The sequence below is a fragment of the Corvus moneduloides genome, chromosome 22 (assembly GCF_009650955.1).
Source record: "Corvus moneduloides isolate bCorMon1 chromosome 22, bCorMon1.pri, whole genome shotgun sequence".
NCBI lineage: Eukaryota > Metazoa > Chordata > Aves > Passeriformes > Corvidae > Corvus > Corvus moneduloides.
This window is the reverse complement of record NC_045497.1, coordinates 5750636-5776378: the sequence shown is the minus strand read 5'-3', so window position 1 is coordinate 5776378 and position 25743 is coordinate 5750636. Positions and strand designations below refer to the sequence as shown.

The 25743-nt window shown below is 52.6% G+C and overlaps 1 protein-coding gene across 1 annotated transcript in view; it reads left to right on the top strand.

Annotated features, from left to right (window-relative positions):
* IFFO2 (intermediate filament family orphan 2) overlaps positions 1-25464 on the top strand; it is a 46870-nt gene extending 21406 nt beyond the window's left edge. Inside the window, exons 2-9 of the mRNA XM_032131360.1 lie at positions 7330-7390; positions 7740-7835; positions 10408-10548; positions 12255-12397; positions 14829-14949; positions 17851-17940; positions 18586-18716; positions 19489-25464. Coding sequence (XP_031987251.1) covers positions 7330-7390; positions 7740-7835; positions 10408-10548; positions 12255-12397; positions 14829-14949; positions 17851-17940; positions 18586-18716; positions 19489-19594 — 889 coding nt within the window. The 3' untranslated portion in view covers positions 19595-25464. The remainder of the gene's footprint in view (positions 1-7329; positions 7391-7739; positions 7836-10407; positions 10549-12254; positions 12398-14828; positions 14950-17850; positions 17941-18585; positions 18717-19488) is intronic.
* The last annotated feature ends 279 nt before the right edge of the window (positions 25465-25743 follow it).

Below are 25743 nucleotides of genomic sequence, written 5' to 3'. Positions count from 1 at the left end.
ATCTCGTGCTCAGGGCTCCTGTGAGTGCCACGGTGCCAGTGTGGGCACATCTCGTGCTCAGGGCTCCTGTGAGTGCCATGGTGCCAGTGTGGGCACATCTCGTGCTCAGGACTCCTGTGAGTGCCACGGTGCCAGTGTGGGCACATCCTCGTGCTCAGGGCTCCTGTGAGTGCCACGGTGCCAGTGTGGGCACATCTCGTGCTCAGGGCCCCTGTGAGTGCCATGGTGCCAGTGTGGGCACATCTCGTGCTCAGGGCTCCTGTGAGTGCCACGGTGCCAGTGTGGGCACATCTCGTGCTCAGGGCTCCTGTGAGTGCCATGGTGCCAGTGTGGGCACATCCTCATGCTCAGGGCTCCTGTGAGTGCCATGGTGCCAGTGTGGGCACATCTCGTGCTCAGGGCTCCTGTGAGTGCCATGGTGCCAGCGTGGGCACGGCCCCGTGCTCAGGGCTCCTGTGAGTGCCACGGTGCCAGTGTGGGCACATCCTCGTGCTCAGGGCTCCTGTGAGTGCCATGGTGCCAGTGTGGGCACATCTCGTGCTCAGGGCTCCTGTGAGTGCCACGGTGCCAGTGTGGGCACATCTCGTGCTCAGGGCTCCTGTGAGTGCCATGGTGCCAGTGTGGGCACATCCTCATGCTCAGGGCTCCTGTGAGTGCCATGGTGCCAGTGTGGGCACATCTCGTGCTCAGGGCCCCTGTGAGTGCCATGGTGCCAGTGTGGGCACGGCCCTGTGCTCAGGGCTCCTGTGAGTGCCATGGTGCCAGCGTGGGCACGGCCCCGTGCTCAGGGCTCCTGTGAGTGCCATGGTGCCAGTGTGGGCACATCCTCGTGCTCAGGGCTCCTGTGAGTGCCATGGTGCCAGTGTGGGCACATCCTCGTGCTCAGGGCTCCTGTGAGTGCCACGGTGCCAGTGTGGGCACATCCTCGTGCTCAGGGCCCCTGTGAGTGCCATGGTGCCAGTGTGGGCACATCTCGTGCTCAGGGCTCCTGTGAGTGCCACGGTGCCAGTGTGGGCACGGCCCTGTGCTGAGGGCTCCTGTGAGTGCCACGGTGCCAGTGTGGGCACGGCCCCGTGCTCAGGGCTCCTGTGAGTGCCATGGTGCCAGTGTGGGCACATCTCGTGCTCAGGGCCCCTGTGAGTGCCACGGTGCCAGTGTGGGCACATCTCGTGCTCAGGGCTCCTGTGAGTGCCATGGTGCCAGTGTGGGCACATCCTCGTGCTCAGGGCTCCTGTGAGTGCCACGGTGCCAGTGTGGGCACATCCTCGTGCTCAGGGCTCCTGTGAGTGCCATGGTGCCAGTGTGGGCACATCCTCGTGCTCAGGGCTCCTGTGAGTGCCACGGTGCCAGTGTGGGCACATCTCGTGCTCAGGGCTCCTGTGAGTGCCATGGTGCCAGTGTGGGCACATCCTCATGCTCAGGGCTCCTGTGAGTGCCATGGTGCCAGTGTGGGCACATCTCGTGCTCAGGGCCCCTGTGAGTGCCATGGTGCCAGTGTGGGCACGGCCCTGTGCTCAGGGCTCCTGTGAGTGCCATGGTGCCAGCGTGGGCACGGCCCCGTGCTCAGGGCTCCTGTGAGTGCCATGGTGCCAGTGTGGGCACATCCTCGTGCTCAGGGCTCCTGTGAGTGCCATGGTGCCAGTGTGGGCACGGCCCTGTGCTGAGGGCTCCTGTGAGTGCCACGGTGCCAGTGTGGGCACATCCTCGTGCTCAGGGCTCCTGTGAGTGCCATGGTGCCAGTGTGGGCACATCCTCGTGCTCAGGGCTCCTGTGAGTGCCACGGTGCCAGTGTGGGCACATCTCGTGCTCAGGGCCCCTGTGAGTGCCACGGTGCCAGTGTGGGCACATCCTCGTGCTCAGGGCCCCTGTGAGTGCCATGGTGCCAGTGTGGGCACATCTCGTGCTCAGGGCTCCTGTGAGTGCCACGGTGCCAGTGTGGGCACGGCCCTGTGCTGAGGGCTCCTGTGAGTGCCACGGTGCCAGTGTGGGCACGGCCCCGTGCTCAGGGCTCCTGTGAGTGCCATGGTGCCAGTGTGGGCACATCTCGTGCTCAGGGCCCCTGTGAGTGCCACGGTGCCAGTGTGGGCACATCTCGTGCTCAGGGCCCCTGTGAGTGCCACGGTGCCAGTGTGGGCACATCCTCGTGCTCAGGGCTCCTGTGAGTGCCATGGTGCCAGTGTGGGCACGGCCCTGTGCTGAGGGCTCCTGTGAGTGCCACGGTGCCAGTGTGGGCACATCCTCGTGCTCAGGGCTCCTGTGAGTGCCATGGTGCCAGTGTGGGCACATCCTCGTGCTCAGGGCCCCTGTGAGTGCCACGGTGCCAGTGTGGGCACATCTCGTGCTCAGGGCTCCTGTGAGTGCCATGGTGCCAGTGTGGGCACATCTCGTGCTCAGGGCTCCTGTGAGTGCCACGGTGCCAGTGTGGGCACGGCCCTGTGCTGAGGGCTCCTGTGAGTGCCACGGTGCCAGTGTGGGCACATCCTCGTGCTCAGGGCTCCTGTGAGTGCCCCACGGGCGTTGGAGCTGCCCAGCTCCGTGGGGAGCACAAAGCCGGCCCTGGGACAGGGGCTCGGCCTCGGGGTGCCCTGATGTGTTGGTACCCGGCCTCGGGGCTGGGCTGCAGCCCCTGGCAGCTGTGGTGTGCCAGGGAATGCGTTCCTATCCCACAGGAGAGCAGGGCTGGGAGCAGCTGGTGCCAGCCTTGGCACGGTGGGCAGGGAACTCTGGCTCTGCTCCCTGGGTGCTGCAGGTTCAGGGTGTTTGTATGTTCGGGAATTGCCAGCTCACGTCTCCACAAGCGTTTTATGGTTACTGCCCAAACCAACGCTTCCGTTTCCCTTTGTGGACTTCAACCTTCCCATCCTGCTGCTGCTCTGCTCCCTGGAAACTGATGGGAAGACGCTGCAATAAATGAGTGAAAGCCTCAGCTGGAACCTCAGAGTGGCAGGGGAGGTGCTCAGAGCACGGGCGAAGCTTCTCTTGTTCTGTTTGGAAGTTTTCTTCCCTCCACAACCCTCCATTAGAGGGTCTTCCTAAAGAATTTTGCTTTTGGAATAAGTATTTTGTCATTAAGTGTGACTTGATGAATGTTTCATTGCTTGAGGGAGGGATATTTTTAATGAAAGAATAATCCAGTTGATACCATCAGGCACCATTAATGATCAGCTGCTCTCTTTGTGCCTTCCTGCCTTGAAGAAAAACATTCTTAACCCAGCATGTTTGTACCTGGTGTCTTCTGTGAGCTCGTTGTTCGTTGGTTAAATCAAACCAGACTTCTAAAAACCCCCTAAAAGGCAGTTATTGAACAGCTTTGGGCAAGGCAAACTTGTCTAAAGCTGACTTTCTGTTCCAAAGGGGGTTTTGTGAATCTGCTGCCCTTCCCTGGTCCGTATTCCCGAGCTGGACTTGAAACTGGGACAGGAGAAAGGAAAGAGGATCCCGCTCCTTGACACTGGTTTTAAGGCAGTGGCAAAGAGGTTTGGGGCTTGTGTCAGCACAGAGCTTGGTGTAATTCCATGAACATTAAGGCTGGAAAACCTAGAGAAGCTTTTAAGGGCTGTTATCCTGAGGTGTCTCCATCTCTTTCTTGGGAGCTGGTGGCTGCTCTTCCAATTTCCCAGGGAACTCGAGTTCTCGGTGTGACTCAGCTTTACAAGAACACCGCTTTAAGCGATGCTAATCCTGACTGCTCCAGTGTTTTGTTTGCCCAGTATCCTTCCCAGAGAGCCGGGCGTCCTTTGTTCTCCTCTCAGACGTGAGGCAGGGCTGAAGGAATGACGGAATGCCCCTGGAATGTGATGTGTCACATCTGGTAAAAAAAGGGCTTCCAAAAAGTCAGACTTGCCCTTTATTTGCGGGTGGATGGAACTGACACGTCCTTGGAAGGTGGGAAAGAAGGGGAAAGAAAAAAAAAAAAAAGCCTGGCTCGTGTTGAAATTCATGTTGCTGACCTTTTTTTAGAAGGAATAACTGAAAATGTAATAAAAAGCCCCAAAGTCTGGGAGCTTTGGACAGCAACGCTTCTGAGTCAGAAGAAGGATTTTTGGATGCAGCTGGAAATCATTGCAATAGCTGCATGCGAGCCAAGAAATAAAGTGTGTTTGGGAGCAGCTGGAGCGTTCATATCCTGCTGCAAGCATGGGAAGGCTGCTGGTTTTCCAGCCATTTCCCATTTGGGTATTGCAGAACTGTAGAATCGTGGAACACCTTGGGCTGGAAGGGATCAGGGAGCGCAGCTCCCGCTCCCCTCCCGTGGCTTTCCCGCTGTGGAGTTCCCTGGCTGGGCAGAGCTGCTTCTTCAGGATGTGCTTCCCTCTCCCTCAGGATGAAGGGAGCTCCCGGAGCTGCTGGGCCCTTCCATGGATGTTTTGGGCTGCACCCCACGGCTCTGAGTGCCAAGGAGCAGAGGGGCATCCACAGCCTGCTGGGATTGCCACTTGCGGGAGACTCTTCTGACTTTAGATGGTGACCGAGGAGAAAAATATTGATTAATATGAATGACTGGGAGAATAATTGAGTGTGTTGAATAATAAAGGCAGCAGAGCCATAATTAGCATCCTCTCAGTGCCCTGCCTCCTGGATTTTGGGAATGTGCAGCAGCACGGCTGCCAAGGTCCCTTTAAAGTCGGGTGTGTTGCAGCAAACACAGGATGATCACAGGAATGAGCAATCTTCCCATTGTCTCAGCTCCCTGGAAGTTGAAATGGAGAATTAATCCTCTGCTCCATTGTCATCCCCTACCTTCCTGCCGGGCTCCTTCCTCTCCTCACTGCAAATATCCTCCCGGGGTTTAAGTGCGAGGGGAGAGTAAGATTGGCATTTTGAGCTGTTAAATGAGGTTAACCAGCTTGGTGGTGGGTGGGAGAAACGTGCTCTGGGGTTAATGATTTTATGTCAATGGTTAGCAGGACCTTTCTTGCCAGACCTGTGAAAATTCCCTTCAGTCAGGCAGGAACTTTTTGGTTAAAGATCACCTGATGGTTTTATTGTTGCTGTAATTAAGAGAAACGCAGGGATTGCAGGAGGGTGTGTGGAAGGTGGCATCTTCTCCCCTGCTCCTGAAGACCCTGGTTTGGGTTTGCCAGGAGGGAATTAGGGCTGGAAATTGCCGCTCTGCAAAAGGCACAAAGCAAAGCAGTGGAGCTCCTGGAATCTCTGCAGGACGAGGAAGGCTGGGCTGAGCAGACCTGGGGATGTGGAATTTGGGGTGGCTGACCTGCCGGGGAGGAACGCTGATCCTTTTCCCTGGCTTTCGGCAGAGTCAGGAAAAACACGCAGGTGACGTTTGCCAGAAATACATCCCTCCCTCTGCAGAAGGCACGGAGCACGGGGAGGATGCAATAATTCAGCAGGAGGGCTGGATGCACCCAGGATCCCTCCTTCCAAGAGTTAAAACCTTGAGAAAGCAGCAGATCAATTTTTGCAGTGTCTGCTCGAGTCCCATCCACAACTGGCGGCAGGAGCAGGAGGGATGATTGTCCTGTAACAGGAGAAGCAGCTCACAGATTGCCAATATAATTGCCTGCTTTAATTAATTTCACCTTCTTGCCTCTGATATTAGAATGTGAAAGGCAAACTTGCTATTTTTATAGCAGTGCACATGTAATTAGTCCAAAACCCACCCAGGGCATGGAAATCCGAGCTGAAACGTTTGGTGACAAATGCGAATTCCAGCCTAAATATTTCCCCCTGCTTGGCAGTGAATGGATGGTGGTAAAAAGATGCACAGCCAGTCCTCCTGCACAAATCCAACTCTCACACGCTGCTGTGCTGGATATTCCCGCCCCACAGCAGCAGGGAAGAGAGGATGGAGCGGGAATGTCCTCGGAGCTGCAGCCTGCCCAGCTGCCTCTGGCTCCTGGGAAGAGCCAAGTGCAGCAGCACCGTGTCCCTCCCTGCCCACACATTCCCTGTGGCTGCCGTGCCAGGTGGGATTAACCCTGCCCTCTGAAGGCAGAGCTGTGTCCAGGGGCACCGTGCTGGTGAGTGCAGCAAATCGGCCTCCACGGGGGCATCCTGCACTCCAGCCACCACCAGCGTGCTGTGTGTGTTGGAAAACGGGATGAATCCGTGAATTTTGGTGGATTTAACCGCTGCATTTTCTTTGATTCCGTGGATTTCTGGCCTCACAGCTGCAGCTGAACTCTAAGAAGTGTTGAAGTAGCAACAGAAATGGTTGTGATGGCACTCAGGGAGGCTGTTCACAGGATTCTTTTTGATCTGTTGTATCCAAAGTTTCTTTTCCAGGAGTGTAATTCTTGTTGTCCCAATAGACCAGGCAAGTCTGGGCTGGCATTGGTGCCTGTTCAAAGAGGGGCACACACTTGGCGTTCCCTCTCCCCCCAAACTCAAACCACATCCATGTGTATCATCATTTTTCCAGAATCTTTCCAGTTAATAGTGTCAGATTCTGGGTTTGCTGAAAAGGGTTTCAGTGCTTAAAAAACTGGATTTTTTTTTTTTAACACTTAATCCAATAATTGTAGAATCCCAGAATTATTTGGGTTGGGAGCGACCATAAAATCATCTCATTCCAACCCCGTGCCATGGGCAGGGACACCTTCCCCAGACCAGGCTGCTCTGAGCCCCACTAATGACCTCGAGCACGGTGTGAGGTTTAATTAAACAATTCATAGCTCTGTCTCCTTCGCTGCCACCCTCAGCACTGAGTGTGTGTGCCCAGCACTCAGGGACTTGTCCCAGCACTCCCCTGGCAATTGGAGTGCTGGGAAGTGACTGGGGCATGGAGCTTATTGAGGAATTGGATACAGAGGGCACAGAAACATGGATTGCTTGGAGTGAACTGGGAAATGGTGAGATTTTTGATTGACGTGACTTCCCTACACTCGATTCTTTTCAAACTGGAAACTTCCCACCGTATTTGCAGCCAAATATCAAACGAACTGAAAGAGGGGAAATTTAGGTTAGAAATGAGGGAGGAATTCTTCCCTGTGAGGGTGCCCAGAGGAGCTGAGGCTGCCCCTGGATCCCTGGAAGTGTCCAAGGCCAGGCTGGAACAACCTGGGATAGTGGAAGGTGTCCCTGGCCATGGCAGGGGCTGGAGTGGGATCAGCTTTGAATTCCCTCGCAGCCCAAACCTCTGGGATCCCATGGTTCTGTCGTGTGTGAGAGCAGGAGGAATGCTGATCCCGCTAAAAGTGGAGACAGCTTTTCTTCCCTTTCAGACTCTGTGTTCCTGCTTTGAGGGAGACCATCTGCTCTGCATTTCCAATAGCTGTCATCCTCCCACAGCTATCAGAACACTTGTGATTTTGAGGGGCAAAAACCGCTTTTCTCTATAATTACCACTTTGCACATCTTGCCTTGCAGATGGGAAGAGGAGCTGACGAGGAGGATGAGCCTGGAATCCATGGTGGAAACCTTGCGAGAGGTGAGGTTTGAGGAGTTTGGAGTGAAAGGTGCCGGGGTTTTCTGCACCTTTTGTCGTGCTGGTCATCATTTTATTTGTCTTTTAATTAAAAATCTGACTTCTGGCTAGAGCAGCTGTGCTGCTGTAGAGGACAGTGCTAATGTTGGGAAGCTGGGATGAAATCTGTGACAAAGTTTGTGACAAAGCGGGAGGAGGGAGTGGAAGTTACAATGGAGGATAACAAATTTCACTAAAGAATTCAGTTCCATTCTAAAGCCCTTTCTCCCCAGTGCCTTCTCAGCCTGCTCAGGCTGAGTGAGGAGCTTTGCTGGGCTCTCCCCTCTCACCTCTGGTGTGTTTTCCCTTGCAGGAGGCACAGGAAGCAGAAGCTCTCCAGGAGGAGTTGAACGAGAAGATTGAGAGGCTGAAAGCAGAGCTTGTGGTCTTTAAGGGTCTGATGAGTGATGTAAGTACAGAGGGCCCTCTGTGGGTGTTGTGTCCTGCAAATGGCTTCACCCATGGCCAGGTGAATAGTGAGTGCTGCTGTGTAATTAATTAGTGAGTGCTGCTGTGTAATTAGCCATGGCTGCTGGGATCTAATGCATCAGACAGATCCCCCTTCCCCGCTTCCTGTCTGGTCTGTGTGGAGATGCATTAACTGCTGCTTAGCCCATAACCAGGACTCTGCCCTCCCCTCCCCTTCCCCACAGCTGGCAGGGCCAGCACTCGGATCTGGGAAAGAGGGGTTGGAGAACTCCCAGACTGGGCTGCAGGTTCACCACTGTGCAGCACCAGGAGCTGCTGGCACGGGGGCTCTGCCTCGAGTTATGCGGGAAAATCACGTTCCTGAAGGAACACGTTGTATGGAATCATGGAACGGTTCGGGTTGGAAGGAGCTTAAAGATCATCCAGTGCCACCCCCTGCCCCAGGCAGGGACACCTCCCACTGTCCCAGGCTGCTCCAAGCCCCAATGTCCAGCCTGGCCCTGGACACTGCCAGGGATCCAGGGGCAGCTTCTCTGGGCACCCTGTGCCAGGCCCTCCCCACCCTCACGGGTGTTTTCCATCTCCCTTAATGAAGCTCTGAAAAGATGAATCCTGTAGTCCTGGTTCAGGTATTGGCTTTGCTTCCAGGGCTCGTTCAACCTTGTGGCTTAAAAAGAAAAGAAAGAAGAAAAGACTTTGTTTTCTCAGGAATTTCCTCATGTCTCCTTAGATACTGAGTTCTCTTCAAAGCCAGAGGATCTTCTAGGATAAAATGCTTTTGTTTAAACAGTGAGAGCATGCAGATATCTGGGAAGATAAGCCAGGTGGACATTGAGGTGCCTTTCTCAGTAAGCCTGAGGTAGTGCTGAAGCCACTTGTGTAAGGAAAAAACCCTGTTATGCTGATTTATTGTGTAATTTTTGCACGCCACAGCCTTCTCCTGACTTCACACAAACCTGCAGAACCCGCTCCCAGCTGTCAAATCCATTCTTTCGGGGCCACTAGATCTGCTCATGGGAAATTTGGCAATTAGCTGGGTGTCCTTCTGGTGGTTAATCGAGGATGGCCATGCCTGGCTAGAGGCAGCCTGGAAGGGAGAGGCTGCTGGGGCCATGGCTGTGACTTCATTTCACTGAGGAACTCAGTGCTCCGTGTGTACAAAAAGGGAGGTGGTGGTGAAAGCAAACATCCTCCTGGGCTCAGGGAAAGTGCTCTGGGCTCTGCACACTTCAAGGGATAAGGGAACCCAAGGAAAGCACCGGCAGTGCTTGTTTTGAACCTCACTGGGTAAATATTTAGAAGAGAGAAGTGCAAAATGTGGGCACGTGGCTCTTTCCTTCCTGCAGATAAGGATCACCAGTTCAATGGATAGGATTGCGTGGAGTGTGTCAGTGTTGAGAGATTTGTTTTCCTCAGTGTGTCTGGAAAACAGAAATCTCCAAAGGTGGTTCACGGGGGCTGGAGAAGACTCTCTGTAATAATTTAAAACAAAAACAAAGGTGGGAAAAAGCAAAGCAAACCAACAAAATGCCAAAGCTTTCCTCTTAGAAAGGGGATTTGGTGTTTAAGAATGGTCTGCAAAGGGTTTTTCCACTTTGGTGTCCCAAGTGGAAGCGTTGCTTAGGAGTGGGACTGTCCAACAGAGCAAGTCTCGCCTAGGATGGAGAATGTGCTTTGGGGATTTTTTAGTGTTTCTTCCTTCATAAGGAGCCAGATGTTCTGTCTGAGTGGGAGTAGCTCTCAGAAATTAGAACCACTACCAGGCAGTATTTTTCCTGCAGAATTTTTCCTGCAGAATTTTTGCTGGGCTGGAAGCCAGGTTAGTGCCAGCAAGGAGTGTTCTCTGTGCCAAGGTTTTCATGGATCTCTTTAGATCCAGTCAGGGTTTGATGGTTCCATGCTCTGTGTGCAGTTGCTGCGTGGCCTGGGTTCTGGTTTAGCAGCAGCTTCTCCGTGCAGGCACAGCTTTTGTGTCTGAAAGAGGGGAAGTGTTGCATCCTCACCAGGTTTTAGGTGTCATTCTGCTCTGCACACGCTGCACGGGGGGGGTTTCTCCATTTTTCAAGTGTTATTTATGGAATCCCAGAATGGTTTGGGATGGAAGGGACCTTCAGGACAATCCAGTGCCACCCCCTGCCATGGGCAGGGACACCTTCCACTGTCCCAGGTGGCTCCAAGCCCCATCCAACTTGGCCTGGGACACTTCCAGGGATCCGGGGGCAGCCACAGTTTCTCTGGGCATCCCATTGTCCCACCCTGTTCCTGACCCATCAAGGTTCCCCCTTGCCGCACTGAGCAGTTGTTTTGGGGTGGGTGCAGGTTTTTTTTTTGGTGGCGAATCCCTGAGAGTTGAAACTTTGGTTTAGAATCAGGGGTGAGTGCTCCCTGTGAGCTGTGGAGTCCTGAGAGTGCCCGTGCTCTGCCTGCCCAGAGAGCAGGGTGTGATGCTGTTAAACACTGGTGTGGCCTGGGGTTCCAGAGATACTGTGGGGTATCTCTTCTTGCCTGAACTGTCTAATAATAGAAGATAATCCCTGCTGTCCTTCCTGCAGCCCATGACAGACCTGGACACAAAGATCCAAGAAAAGGCCATGAAGGTGGACATGGACATCTGCCGCCGAATCGATATCACGGCCAAGCTGTGCGATGTCGCGCAGCAGCGCAACTCGGAAGACGTTTCCAAGATTTTCCAGGTGATTAGGCCCTGAATTTTCCATAGGGTAGGGCAGGAGGGAGCAGCGCTGAGCAGCGTGGTCCAGGTCGTTTGCCTTTTCTTGAACTCTCTCTATGGCCGTATTTGCCTCTGTCTGTCAGTGTAGCTCTGCTGCAGGAGCTGCTGCAGCACCAGGAGCACAAAGTGCAGAGGGTTTAAAAAAAAACCACAAGGCCCAGGATGATCTTTAAGCCGTGCTGTGAGTCTGATGTTAGTCTGCACTGAATGCAGGGAGAAAAGCAATGTTACAGGGCCTAGGTTTGTATAATTCCTCCCTCCCATTTGTTCCCTTCACAAGTGAGAGGTTTTAAGCTCGTGGAGCTGTCATCTGAATGTTCTTATTTCTGGCTCGAGCTCCATGGCCAGAAATAACATTTCTGTGATGGTGAGCTCTGGCTGCTCTGTGAGACACAAGCTCCAGTTGCTTTCCTTGGTGCTAGAAGGAAAGTCCTTGAATTTGCTCCGAAAGCTCTGCCTGGAGCAGAGCTGTCACTCCCAGTGCAGCTGGTCTGGTCACAACTGCAGTTTCAGCCCTGATTAACCCACCTTCCTTCTGCTTCCATCTAAACGTGTCTTGTTCAGGCTCTCAGTGAATCTGATGCTTTTCTGTGTGCAGTGATAGCACACAGTGTGCTAAATGCTGTCCAAAAGCACTGGAAAGGATCCTTGTGGGCTCTGCTGGTGAAGTTGCCTAAATGTTTGATGGTTTTTTTCCCTTTATGTTCCCCAAAAGACTCAAACCTCCTCAGAGGAGAATTATTTCTCTGGCAAGTTGAGCCACTGTGTGGTGCCAGTGCTTCCTTCTTGTCTCTGAGGAGAATTGCTGAGTCTTTCTGCTCAGAGGTGACTGTAGAGCACACTGCTGGTCAGGCCTGCAGGGGTTAAAATGACCAGGAGAGTGAAACCTTGGAGAACGATGCCAACAAGGGATGGTTTGTGTGCCAAGCAGAGGGAAGACTGCTGTAGGCTGGGAGTGGACCGTGTGTTTGTGGCTCTGGCACCAGCTGGGAGCATCTCTGGGATCCTCTGGGATCTGGGAGCATCCTGTGTGTTCCCAGCCCTCTGGGATCCTCTGGCATCTGGGAGCATCCTGGGTGTTCTCAGCCCTGTGTGCCCCTTGCAGGGGAGTCCCTTGAGTTCCCTGAAGTTTGTTTCTTGGGGCTGTCCGGGCTTTTCCATGGCTCAGCCAACCCTTCTGTGTCCGCCTGAGGATCCTCGATCCGCTGCCGCTGCTGGGGTGGGGATGGCCCTGGAATAAAGGCTCTCTGGAAAGGTTTCCTGTCTGTTCCTTGCTGGGGGTTCCGTGCTGGAGGCCACACCTGTGGTGGTGGCAGGAGAGGGAGAGTTCTGTCACTGCTCTCTGCCCGGGCACCGCTGCCCGCTTCCGCTTTTCCCTGGCTCATTCCAGCCTCTGCATGGCCTCTGGCAGGTCCCAGGCCGGGCTCAGTGAGCAGATGAACATCCCCAGAGCGCTGGCAGCCTGCAGCTTGCTTTGCTCTTCCCAGCTGCTTCCCTGTGCTCCGTGTCCACCACTCCTTACAGGGGCGATGCCCGCCACGAGTCCGGGCAGGGAATCCGTGCATTTCCCGGGAGCTGCTCAGACCTAACGCTGTCCTCTCCTTCCACCCCGATTTGCCACTCCCCCTCAGCTGAGCCCTGTAGTCACTGCTGCTCTCTCCACCCAAGGTGGCTTCCAAGAAGAAGGAGCGGAAGCTCACGTCCGACGAGGAGCTGTCGGAGCAGGACGCGGACAACGGGAGGTTCTCAGACGACGAGGTCAGCTGCTCTCTCAACATCACGGATGAGATGAAGAGGATGTTCAACCAGCTGTGAGTATCCCGGGAAAACTGCTCCTGTTCCGGGCAGCCTTAGCCTGGAAGCCCTGAGCTGGCAGCGTGGCTCAGGCCAGGAGACTTTGGGGAAGTTCAAATAAAGTGAACGGATTCCTGCTCCTCTCTCAGGTGGGAGGAACTACAGAGGATAGAAAAAATACAGACTGGTTTTGCTACTGTGTTGTTGTGAAAGAGGAAAAATGCAACAAAAAAGGGTCAAAACTAGGAATCTGTTCTGTGTGTTTGCCTGAGTACTTGATTCCTAGAGTTTGCTTGGCTGGATAGAATTTGAACTGAAAGCCCAGTTTGGAGTGGATACAAACCTCTCAGGTGTTTCAGGGTGGTTTTCAGTTGGGCTGTAGGCAAGTGGGAGTGGTGGATCTGTCGGGAAGATCAGGGGACGACAGTTTCTAGATGTCAGGAATGTTGGTGTTGTCAGCTGTGCTGCAAAGCCCAGTCTCACCAATGATGAGAATTGGAGTTCATCTTGCCTAAAGCTTTACCCCTAAACCAAATCTTTTTGCCTAAAGCTTTACCCCAAAGCAAACTCCTCCCACGAAGGAAGTTTGTAGCAGCTGAGGAAGGACTCCCTGCACGTGGTGCTGCACTGAGCAGGTCAGGGGGGTGGCTGGAGATGTGCCCTGTGTCCCCTTCTCCCATCAGGGACTGGACGGGGGTAGCCACAGCCAGGTGAGGCTTTCGGGGTCTCTGCTGTTCTCTTTTGGCAGAGAGAAGCCCCGGGAAGCACCGTGGGTCTGACTGCTGGCCCAGGGTGGGTGTGGGGTGTCTCCTGGCAGCTCCCAGAGCTTTCCCACGCGGGGCAGGACAGGATCTGTGTGGAGGAGCACACAAGGGACGGTCTAAGAACCACCAACTCCTCTTCTGTTGTCGGCAGTGCCCAGAGCTCCGGGTCCAGGGGGAGTGTTCCCTCCTCTCTGCCTGAATTCCCTGTGTGGGAGGGGTGTTTTTTGCAAAAGCTGTGGATGATTCCCCTTGTTAGGGTTCCTTTCAGATGTCTTTAGGCCCTTAGTAATAATAAGTGGGATAAACACAGGTTTTTGGCTTCCCCACGGCCTAAATTCGCTGTGAGGGCAGGCAGCGTGTGGATTGTTTTAAAAAGCAAGAAGTTAAAATGTACCTACTAGGTTGGTCATGTGTTTGGGTTTTAATTTCATTCCCAAACCTGCCCTGTGAGACCCAGTTGTTACTGGTGCTGCTAATGAGGGTAATTCTTATCTCCTGGTCCTATTACAGGTGGCACAAAGTGCTACAGGAACCTTGTTCTGTCAAGCTGGGGTGATGTGGGGAAGGGGTGGTGGCTCATCGGGGACGGGCTTGGGGTCTCTGAAGTAGAGATTAATAGTTTAGAAATAGATTGAGGAGCTGATATCGTTAACAGAAACAAAACAACTTGCATTTTAGCCGTAAGGAACTTAATTTTTAAGGATTAAGTAGTAAAAAATTCAAACTGCCGTGGATTTTGAGCAGTGTGTGAGGTCAGCCCAGGAGTCTTTGTGCTCTCTGGCCAGGGCAGATCTTGCAAAAAGAAAACAATTTGAAGGAGTGGAATTGCAAAAGGCACAATCATGAATGTCCAAGTTTTGTAAATGACATTTTTACAGCGCTGCTGATCCAGACAAACCTCCTGTCCCTTGCCAAGCTCTGCAGCCTCCTGGGACAGCATCGGGCTGCTTCCTGAGATGTTATCAGCTCAGAGGAAGTGAGCTAAAGCCATAAAAATGCATCAGCCTGGAATGCAGGCTGCTTAGGGAGCAATTCCAGCTCTTTGTCAGGGCTCCTGAACCAGGATGAGAAGCAGCTACTGCTCTGTGCTCTGCCCCCCTGAAACTTTCCTTTATTGCACAAGTTTGAGCAGATCAGGGTGGGAAAGGCCCCTCCTGCCTGTTTGCTCTGCCCTCGGTGGCTGCAGGAGTGTTTGTCTCCTCCACACATCGCTTTGGGGCTCAGCCTTGCTGTCCTTGCTCCTTTCAGAGCCCGTGTTCCAAGGGCTGCAGGGGACCCGCTGGCTGAACCCCGCCGTGAAATCAGCGCGGGTTCCGTGCCTTGTAACATCCCCGTGCTGCCTTTGGGCTCCTTTGCCCACGGAGCAAAGGAACAGCTCCAAACATTTTTGTGGTTTTGCAAACAGGGGAAGCTTCTGTGCAGCTCCATCTGGAGGGCAGAGGCAGGCCTGGTGCTTGGAGCAGGAGCTCCAACAAGGATCTTTTATTCTGCTGTGGGGTGGCAGAGAGCCCGGGAAAGAGGGACTTGGACAGTGGCACAGGCTGCTTGTAAAAGCTGTGAGGATTTCCAGCCGCTGCATTGTCCCCTCATTCAGCTCTCATAGCCCATTTTTCTAGACAATTAATTAAAGGACTGAGGGAGTGGGGCTGGAGTGGTTTCGTTAATGCCTGTTCTGTTCTCTCAGTCGGGAGACGTTTGATTTTGATGACGACTGTGACAGTTTAACATGGGAGGAGAACGAGGAAACGCTGCTGCTTTGGGAAGACTTCACCAACTGCAATCCCTCAATTGACCTCCAAGGAGAGGTGAGTTCACTCCCCTTATTTTCTCCAGCTCTTCTCTGCAGATACTCTCCCTCAGCTACTCTTTCAGCCATTTGAGCCTGTGGGTGTTTGACTGGTGATCCAGCCTGCCACACAAACCTACTTCGGTTTTAAAATCCTCTTAGTGCTTCATCTCTGTGGTTGATGTTTGGTCTGTGCAATCACTCTATTGGCCAAACTTTATTTCCTTGGCTCCTTCAAACTGAGTATTTAAAAGTACCAAGTGAGAGGTAAAAGATCCAAGGTGTCTGTTCCAGGAGCGTCAGGGAATCTGTCACCCTTGCTCTGGGCTGACAGGAAGTGGTTTAGATGGGTTTTAGGAAAAAATCCTTCCCTGGGAGGGTGGGCAGGCCCTGGCACAGGGTGCCCAGAGCAGCTGTGGCTGCCCCTGGATCCCTGGCAGTGTCCAAGGCCAGGTTGGACACTGGGGCTTGGAGCAGCCTGGGACAGTGGGAGGTGTCCCTGCCCATGGCAGGGGTGGCACTGAGTGATCTTTAAGGTCCCTCCAACCCAAACCAGTCTGGGATTCCATGATCTTCCCCACAGCACCTCCTTTCTCTGTGCATTGTCATTCACACTTTAATTATAATCATTTGTGGAGTGCAGGGCACGGGGTTGCACAGTTGTTCCTGTGGGGAGCAAAGCAGCCTCGGTGCGGTCTGTGGAAGGTGTCAAAGGACGTAAATCCCACCCCAAACAAAGAACCTGTGGTTGCAGGACCACACGAAGGGCCAGGGATCCTCTGAAGCCGTGAACCTCCCTCTCCCCATCAGAGGGGATCTGCTGGCAGTGCTGGATAATGAGCAGCTTCCTTTTAATCCCTAAGATCCCGGGGAAAGGCAGCTAATGGCAGCGTGCTGCCTCGTCCAGCCACTCCGCAGCCTTCTTAAACCGGCCTGGAGAGGGCTGGGAAGGGCTGGGAATGGCTCAGAATGGGGCTGGGAACAGGCTGGAAATGGGTTGAGAAAGGCTGGGAATGACTGGGAATGGGCTGAGAAGGGCTGGGAATGGCTGGGAATGGGCTGAGAAGGGCTGAGAATGGGCTGGGAACAGGCTGGAAATGGGTTGAGAAAGACTGGGAATGACTGGGAATGGGCTGAGAAGGGCTGGGAATGGCTGGGATGGGCTGGAAATGGGTTGAGAAGGACTGGGAATGGCTGGGAACGGCTGGGAATGGCTGGGAATGAGCTGAAATGGGCTGGGAAGGGCTGGGAGTGGGCTGGAAATGGGTTGAGAAGGACTGGGAATGGGCTGGGAACGGGCTGGAAATGGGTTGAGAAGGGCTGGGAATGAGCTGAAATGGGCTGGGAATGGCTGGGAAGGGCTGGGAGTGGGCTGGAAATGGGTTGAGAAGGACTGGGAATGGGTTGAGAAGGACTGGGAATGGGCTGGGAATGGCTGGGAAGGGCTGGGAAGGGCTGGGAAGGGCTGGGAGTGGCTGTGTTACTGCATCGCTGAGCAGCACAGCGGCGGGAGGTGGGAAATCATCCCGCTGCCTCCCGGACAGGGAAGATGCTGAGGCAGCAGCCTCGGGAATATTGTCTGGTGCTGGCTGCCAGGGCGTGTCCACGTTCCACCTCCCTGCTCGTGGATCGTCCCTCCGGAGCACTCGGAGGCTGCGGGGATTACTGGGAAGTGCTGGAGCTGCAGAAACCGCGCTGAGTGGGAGAGTGGCAGAGGGATAACGGGGAGCGGGAGGGTGGCGGGGTGATAACGAGGAGCGGGAGAGTGGCAGGGTGATAACGAGGAGCCTTGAGCAGGAATTAATGACAGGCTGATTTGCATAGGCCGGGCGTGCCTGGCTGAGCAGAGCCTTCACAGCAATAGCGCCGAGCCCAGGCCCCGCGCGCGGAAACTCTAAAGATTTTAAGAAGCTTAAATCCTTCTAAATGAAAATTATACAAGGAAAGGGTAGATTTGGCTTGTAGATGGAGGTTCAGAATAAAGACTGCTCCGGCTGTGCCTGCTCTTTAACATGTGCTTTACATGCCTGAATCTTCCTTCCGTGGGTTTTATTCAAGTTCTTACACGCTGCCCTCGCCACCTTCTTTTATGACCTTCCTCCTTAAAGCTCTTCTGCATATAAAAGGATCAGTGGGATGATTCTTGTAACTCCAGGCTGGGTAGCCTGGTGTGGGTGCCAGCAATGAGCCCTGTAAATCTGCCAGGGATGTGGCCACAGCGCGGCAAGGCCGTTAGCACTCATCGGTGCAGTCGTGTTAAGTCGAGGATGATTTTGTAATGGAAAGCAGAGCTGCTTGAAGATGTGGAAGAGGGAGCAGTGACACTGTGGTGCCTTTTTGTGCAGCACGAAGTAGCTCTGTGTGTTTGGGAGCCCAGGCTGTACTGTCACTCCAGAGCAGGACAGCATTTGTTCAGCTGCTTTATCCAGCAGTGCCCTGAGGAATTCCAGAGGGGATCCGTGCGTGCACGGGGGGTGCTGGAGGGTAACGATGTGTAACTGGAAAGTGACAATTCCAGGATAAAGGTGTGAGTAGCAGTGTGGTCAGTGCAGGGAAAATGAAAAGTTTCATGGCTGGAGAGCAATTCCAGTCTGTGCCAGTGTGATGAGGCTGTGAAAGGCTCGGGAAAATGCAGGGGTTTGGTGCTTTGGAATGCATCAGGTGCATGGGTTTAATTGCTGGAGCCTTGATCAGCCCTCACCTTTGTGTGTCCAAAGCTCTGCTCGTGGCACAGAAATGTGTTCTCCTGGTATTCCAGTTTGAAGAACAATATTCCTTGCCTGTGTTAAAAAAGAAAAAAAACAGTGCATGAAGGAACACAACCACCTGCATTTCCAGGGGAGGCTGAATAAAATCCTCCGTTCGCTCCTGAATGCTTTTAGTTCCTTGCTCATTCTTTGTGTTCTCCTTTCCCCTGCAGGAAGAAAACCTGGGAAACTTGATCCACGAAACAGAGTCTTTCTTCAAAACGAGAGACAAGGAATACCAGGAGACAATAGGGCAGATAGAGGTGAGGAAGGGGAATTGTTCCTAATGGAGGGACAGGGGCACGCACCGGGGAGTCCCAGAGGGAAGGAGGAATGTCCATATATCCAAGAATGCAAAGGCATTTCCCTCTGACATGCCCTGGGGATTTTCCTAAATGCCATTCTCTGTGCTATTATTGCTCCATACTTCAGCACTGAGCATAAATCTGGGGCTGCTGGAGACAGAAAACCTGCAGAACAAAAGGAATAAAACACACAATTATTCTTTTTTATTATTCTATTTTCCCTCTCTTTGTTCTGCATATTCACCCTCACCCTGGGAAATGCTTCCCAAGACGTGGCCTCACAGGTTGCCAGAAACAGCAGCTGGAGCTTCTCAAAATCTCTGCCCTGCCTCCAACAGGCTTTCATTAATTCCTGCCTGTTGACAAACAAGGTGCCAAGAGCAGGAAAACCCCTCCAGGGCTGCTCAGAACCAGCGTGAAACTCTGATTGCCCTTCCTGAGCTGGTGAATGCGTTGGCAGTGAGGAGCAGGGAGGATGAGCGTGCACTGCGGGCGGTTTGGGTGGGCTCTGGCCAGCTGAGGCATCCCCACCAGGGTGGGAAGCGCAGGGAAACTGGGATTGCACCTCACCTGAGGCTGATTCTTTCCCCTTCTTTCCCCCAGCTGGAACTGGCCACGGCCAAGAGTGACATGAATCGGCACCTGCACGAGTACATGGAAATGTGCAGCATGAAGCGGGGCCTGGACGTGCAGATGGAAACCTGCAGGAGGCTCATCAAGGGCTCAGCTGACAGGTACCGGGCTCCTCTGCTGCTCCACGAGCTCCCTCCCTGCTGCCTCCTGCCAGCTGGGGCTAAGGGCAGCACTGGCACTTTATGGCTTTGTCCCTGGGAGGATCCTGTATCCCGGGACCAGCCGGGAAAGGGGGCCTGGAGCAGAGTGTGGGGTCCTACACCCTGTGACAGCTCCAAGGACTCAGCAGCTGCTCCTAAGCACAGGGAGCTGCAGCTCGGGTGGACTTCCAGTCTTGAACATCTCAGATTTAGAACTCTTAAAACCCCAAATTAAATCTCGACTCTGGACTTACGTGAAGAACTTGTTTTTTAATCTTCTCATGTGTTAAGAACCTTACACTATGAGGGATTTCTCTTATCTCTTGCTCAACCCCAGTAGAACAAGATGATAAACTTTCAATTTTCAGGGCTCTGGGTATTAGGGATGCTGAGAGTCTCTGGAGGAGACTTTGCTCTCCATTTCCCCATCAGTAAACCTGGGACAGCCCCTGTGTTTGTGTAGGGGGTGGGTGGGGTGGCAGCTTAATTTTACTGCTGCTATTTACTGTAAACCCAATGTTTGATGTTATTAAAGGGGTTTTTAAATATATTATCTATATTTAAATATAGATATTTAAATAGCTTTGGGGAGTGCCAATGTTTCATGTTAATAAAGGGGTTTTTCAATAGTATTGTGGAGGGAAAGTGACTGTTTTCTTTAAAGATTCTTTTTTTTTTCCCTTCCTCCTTCTGTCACTGATATTAAATTTTTTGGCTGCACCTTTCCCTGCAGGAATTCTCCATCTCCCAGCTCCGTAGCCAGCAGTGACTCAGGAAACACAGACGAAATTCAGGACGATTTGGACAGAGAGACGGACGTGGAGCCCATGGTCAGCTGATAGAAAGCGGGAGCATTGCGGTGAAGGGGAAGACGGAGAGCAAAGATTCCAAACCAATTGCTGGGGGAAAGGTGAAAGACTCGAGAGCCCTCGCAGAGGGACTCTGAGGACTCATTCCTACACGCATCCCCTCCCACCCAAGGATTGGTGCTGTACATTTCTACTGTTCTACAAACCATAAATGCGGAGTCCTGTAGGAAAACACGGTGTTCTAATTGTGCCTTTGCCCCAAGCTGAGCCACTTTGAGCTCCAGTGGAATATTAATAGCAGGTGTTTTTATAAAATACGTTCTTTAAAAAAAAAAAAAAGCCAACCAAAGCTGGTAGCAGCAGAGGATGGTGCTGCAGAGGCTCTGGGTACTTCAGTAAGCTGCTGTTTTTATTGAGCTGCTGCACTGATTGGCAAAAGCAACACTGGCAAAAAGAGCAGCAGAACCAAGACAATTATGGTGCAATTACCAATGTCTGGCACAAAAGAAAAAAAAAAGGAATTGCCTCCAAATTGAACTGCAAACGTTTAAAAATCACAGCGGGTTTGGAGACAGCTCGTAGGGGGAAGCAGTTCTCCAGTACTCAAAGGGTTTTCTTCATCCCACCTTTCGGGGTGAGGGAGCCTTTGGGATGTGTACAAGGTTTCTGCTGGACTCCAGGACCTGGAGGAGCAGGACTCAGCTCGGTGGCAAAGCAGGTGGGCACAGGAGGGGTCACTGGGGGGGGGACTATCACTGATTAACTACTATGCAAAAACAAAAAAAAAGCTCGCCTTATTTATGTGGAATGTTTGGTCTCTGCTGGGCTACAGTTATCGCTTGGGAAAAGGAAAGCTAAACCCACATTTGCACACTTAGATGTCTGTAGAGCTGCTTTTGAGGTGGAATGTCATATCACAATGCCTTTGTTTCCAGTGATGGGATTAGGAGGGGAATCAGCCCTTCAGGTCCGTGTTGATTTGTGTCTTTTTTCAGGGTTTTGTTGGGTTTTTTTTAGTGTTTGCAGAATTTCCTTTGCTGACAGGGAGATAACTCCATTTTATGCTGCTTCCGTGATGTGTAGAGTGGGGTAGGTGAAGCATCAGGATGCACTGACGTAGATGTAGGCTGGAGACAGGACTTTGGGAGAGATCCAGGCCACTGTTCTTCGGGAAAGCTGAACACTGGGAAATGCTGTAATCCTTTTTAGGGCGTAGTAAACTGAATCCCAAACTGCTGCTGCCCTAGAACTGGGGAGGAACAGCCATGTGCTTTCTCTGTGAGAAAGTGGCAAGACCTTGGCTTTGCCCATCCTTCTGTATTTTTACCCAGGAGAAGCAGCATCAGAAGTCGGATCACTCGGTGGTGGCTGAGGGAACTCCGGCATCACTGAGCTCCTCACGGTTAGAATGGGAATTGTAGCACTTCAGCCAGGTAAAAACAGGGTATAAACCTCAGCCAATAATTTTTTGTTTGTTTTTAGACCAAGATTGAGAGCGTGGTTGATACTGCCCAAAGCCAGCTGTGGAGTTAAGTAGTGGTTGGAAGACTGGGAGTAAATACCAAATGTGTTTGTTTTTCCTGCCAGGAAGCTTGGAAGGTGCTGTGCAGGAGCAGTGCTAGGGCTGGACAGGGAAAATCCCCATCTCAGCACCCTCTCAGTGTTCCGGAAAGGCAAAGTGGCCAATCCTGTGAGCTTCCTGCCTGGTGTTTCCAAGGCTCTGGTGTGTTGGTCCGGGATCTCTGGAGCTGCTCTGCAAGCAGCCGGTGTCGGTCCGTGTCGCTCCATTCCGTAAAGAGCACAGGTGTCTTGGAAAATGGCTCATTCCTGGGTGGAAATTCCTCAGTCTGGCACGGCCACGGAGAGGGGCAGGAGCTCGGGGGGTTCCTGGTGGAGCTGTGGGCACAGGAATGTTTTCCCCTTGGAGTCTCCCGTGTTGCTGCCTGGCCGTCAGCTCCATCTCCTGCTTCGAGGCCGCGTGGGCTCCCTGCGTTTTCCAGGCTGGGAAGGAGGACCCAGGCTGATCCATCGGGATCCACAGTGGGGAGGGCACAATCCACAGCTGATGGCTTCAGTCCAAGCCAGTGCATCCAAGGATATTCCCGTGGTGTCCTTACTGATGGCAGTGCTCGGTGCAGAGCGGGTGACAACTCCTTGGATCCTGGGCGTGGGCGAGGGGCTTTCCGAAGCCTGCTCTGTCCTGTAAATGTAGATAACTTTTCTCTGGAAGAGAAACCTTACTCCAAAGTGCTCATTCCTGTTATTTCTTAGGTGGCCAAAGTGGTAAATGTGATGTTCATGAGGGCTGCAAGCTGGGGGGTGGCTGGGGGGGTGTTTGGGGTATTTTTTGGAGGGGGCTGGGACTGCATGTTTGAAATCTGTAATTCTGAAGGGTTTCGAGCCCGTTTGAACTTCAGCTGCTCCCAAGGAGCCTCTCCCGAGGCCGAGGAAGCGTCTGCCAAGGCTGGATGTCTGTGATGCTTCAGTGGCCGGGGCAGGCGTTGCTGAGTGTGGTGAATCAGCTCCTGGAGCCGGCCCCTGGCTCTCCTCCGCCCGGGAACGCTCCTGGCGCTGCCGGGGCCGCGCTGCCGCCTCGCTGCGGGTTTGTTGGTTTTCCTTCAAAATCAGCGTCCCAGCAGGAAAAAGGCTGAGTGTTCCCAAACGCAGGAGCTGTTGTGCTGAGGGCAGGGAATTCCCGAGGCAGGAATTCGGGTGTGGGGTGAGGAGGAGCACCTGTAGTGGGGGGGAGTGAGGGATGTGGGGGTGTAGAACTCACGTGCTCGGTGGTGATGTGTAGGACAGTAGATTCCCATGGGTGTTGGTGTCTTTCTTATAACCACATGTAATCCCTTTTTAAGGAAGGAAAGGTGTTTTCATACTCGGGGTCGGGGGTTTATTTTCATTTAGGCTGGACCAACCTTTTGGGGGCAGCTGGGGTTGGTCCTTGGGGGTTTCCCTGGGAGGTCATTGGTTCGAGGTCCTGCTCTGTGTGTGTGGCACCACTCCAGAAACCAGATCAAAGCTCGCCAGAGAAACAACAAAAAAAAAAAGAATTTAATTGTAAAAATGCTGGAAATGATTTTGATGACCTCTTCCTTTTTTCCTTTGTAAAGCTGTAAATACTTTATTTTTGTTTTCTATTCTTAATGCGGTGTCATATTGACACTTTTTTAGATTTACAATCAGAAAATCCTCCTCATCCTTTCTCATTTTTTAAAAGGGGATTTCAAGGAAGCAAATTTTTTTGCTCGTTAGCAGTGTAATAATAGATCAAATTCCTAAACTGGGTTTGTACAAAAATGTTTTCAGTAAACAAATGGCAGTTTGTGGATGCATGTTGTTCAAAAACGTCCAAAGAATAATGTGGTACAAATGTTTTAAAGAACAATGTGGTACAAACATGTTTTTCAAAGACTTAGTGACGGTCGTCTTAGTTCACACAACGAAAAAAAGCAAAATTCTTTAAAAAAAAAAAAAAAGTGTTTGGGGGGGAATGTAATGAAGCTCATCTAAGCTAAATGTGTAATCTATTTATAAAAACACAGTATATATTCTATTTTTATTAGAGGTTTTTAAAGTGCAAACAGATTTCTGTTGCAGATGCAATCGTTCCCTTGTAAAGTCTCTTCTGCTCTGATGGGACCCCCAAATTCTCTGACGGTTCCAAGAGTCAGTGTGGAAATAATCGGGATAGGTTTGGCTGTGGAGCACTCACAGGTCGCTTCCTCCAGGGGAGGCCAACAGGCTCAGCAGCTTTTCTGCCTCTGCAGAATTGCTGCTGCCTCGCTGTGATTTTATTCCCTGATCCTGGAAAGGGTCGGGACCTCCTGAGTCCCGGGAGTGCAGCAGGACAGGGGTTAAAATCTGCCTCAGCCTGGAAGATAAATTATGGTTGTCTGTACCTGTAGAAATTGGGATTAACTCAACCAAACAAAACAACAGATGGGAATCAGGCCTGAGTCTGCATCTAAAGCTGCTTCTAAAGCGAGATTATATTAATTTTCCTTTTCCATAATCGTTCCTGCCAGCAAAAACACGAGCTGGCTCCCGGGCCGGGCTTGGCTGAGGAAAAGCCGTGGCGGCCGTGGGTGCTCCCGGAGCTCCTTCCCGGTGTTTCCCTTGGCTCTGGGAGCACGGGGAAGGATGTTTGTGTTGGAAGAGCTGCAGTGCTGGGAGGTCTCTGTTTCACGTTCGAGTGCTTCATTTTAGAGCTGAATGTTTAAGGAGTGATTTATCCCGGCTGAATTGAGACATCCCCGCGCTTCCATGAGGCAGGAGCACCCCAGTGAGGATTTTCCACCTTTGGTTTCGGGACTTTCAGGTTTTTTATCCTTTTGCACGGGTCCAGGACTCGGCTGCAGGGGAACACGCAGGTTTTAAAGCTCTTTGCCTTCGCTGTTGCCACCCCAACGCTTGATTTTGAGCTTTTTAGTGGAACGTAACTTGTGTCCCTTTGAGTTTTAACCGAGAACAAAATTACCAATGGAGGCAGCACGCGGTGTCCCGGTGGGAATGAGCGGGGTGGAGGTGAGCTGGAAGCACTGCCTGCCGAATTCTCCGTGGGAATGGGGTCCCAGCCCCTCTCCCCGCAGAGGGAACGCTGGGGGCTCGCCCAGGCCCTTGGCAGAGGAGTGAGGAAACACCTGACCCTTTCCTTTGTCTGTTTTTGTGCGAGTTCCGTGTCCTCAGACCCTTCTGCGTTCGCAGGAGCCTTGCAAAGCTTCTCTTTTGAAGGAGCAACAAATCGTGTTTAAGCGTGGGTATTTGGGTGTAGAAATCGCCGTTCCCTCCTAATTTGAGGCACTCCAACAGTGAAGCACTTGGGAAGGGGGTGCTTGTGGGTCTGGCCAGCTCCCCTTTTTTTGGGAAATTACGATGTTAATGCATAGAACAACCCCTGGGGTGGCTTCAAACCTGTGTCATTTCTGTGGCAGAACAGCCCAGGACCACGGTGCCACACACCCAGCGGGGCTGCCCAGACTGCCACCCCTGAAACCCGAAATTTCTGTGTAACTGGGGAGGGTTTGAGGGCGGTTAAACCTCGGTCACTGAACACACACACACTCCTTGTGTAACGTGGTTTCACCAAAAGGCTCACGATTCAGCCCCTAAAACACCTTCCTGTGGTTAAAGCAAATGTAGCTACCTTCTGCCAAAAAGGATTATTTATTATTTATCGTGTTCAAGTGGAGGGTATCGATGGCTCTTCCCTCCTGCTGTGTCACTTCTTGTCGGTTCCTCTTTAGGTCACGTAAGAGTTTCTTTTATCCCCAACGAGCTACTGATGGTGTGGGAACGCCCCTGGTTACCGTCCCCGTGTAAATATTGTGCTTTATATTCTGTATATTAGCTAATTTTAATGACAAAGACTGGACTGATGATGCTGTTGGAGCCCTGGTGGGGAAAGGCCGGAGGATGACCCAGCTCCCGTGCTCTGGAGCGGGGATGGGGCTGGAGTGCTGTGCTGGGAACCCGCAGCAGCTGGAATGGGACACCGCCAGTGGATTTCGGACCATGAAATGCTTCAAGAATCCAATCCACGTCAGGAGGAGCCCCGAACACTCCCTCAGCCAGAGCCAGAACCACCCGCTCTCCTCTGAGCTTGGCAGATTTGCTCCATTTTCCTTTTTTTAGTGCCAAAACCGACCCCACCTCCCCCGTCCGGGTCTGCTGGCGGCTCTCCGTGTGCTGCTCCGGTGTCCAGCCAGTGTCCGTCCGGTGTCCATCCCGCTCCATCCCTCCGTCCTGCCCGGGCCGGGGCTCAGCCCGCGGTGCCGGACCCCAGGGGCTCCTCTGTGGGAACAGGGGCGGGAGCTGTCCATGAAACGCGTCCCAGTCGGTCTCTGGTGACGAGGAAAACCACAAAAAACTATAGAATAAATACCGAACTCCTGGTTGAACGGCTCTGCGTGTTAATTCTTGGGGTGGAAAACGCCTCTAAAGCAAAACGATTTGGGTCTGAGGAGGGAGGGACCATCCTCGTTTCCTAAAATCCAGGTGATTTGGGGTCCTAAAATAGCCCAAACTCCCCTCAAAATTAGGGTCTTTCAGCTGCTGCTCTTAAAACATGACTCTCCTTAGAAATTAAAATACTCGCTACACACCTCAGCCTTCTCCTGGCCCCGCGCCCCAGCCAAGCCTCCCTTTTGGGTTAAAACCCCCCCTTTTTTGGTAATTCT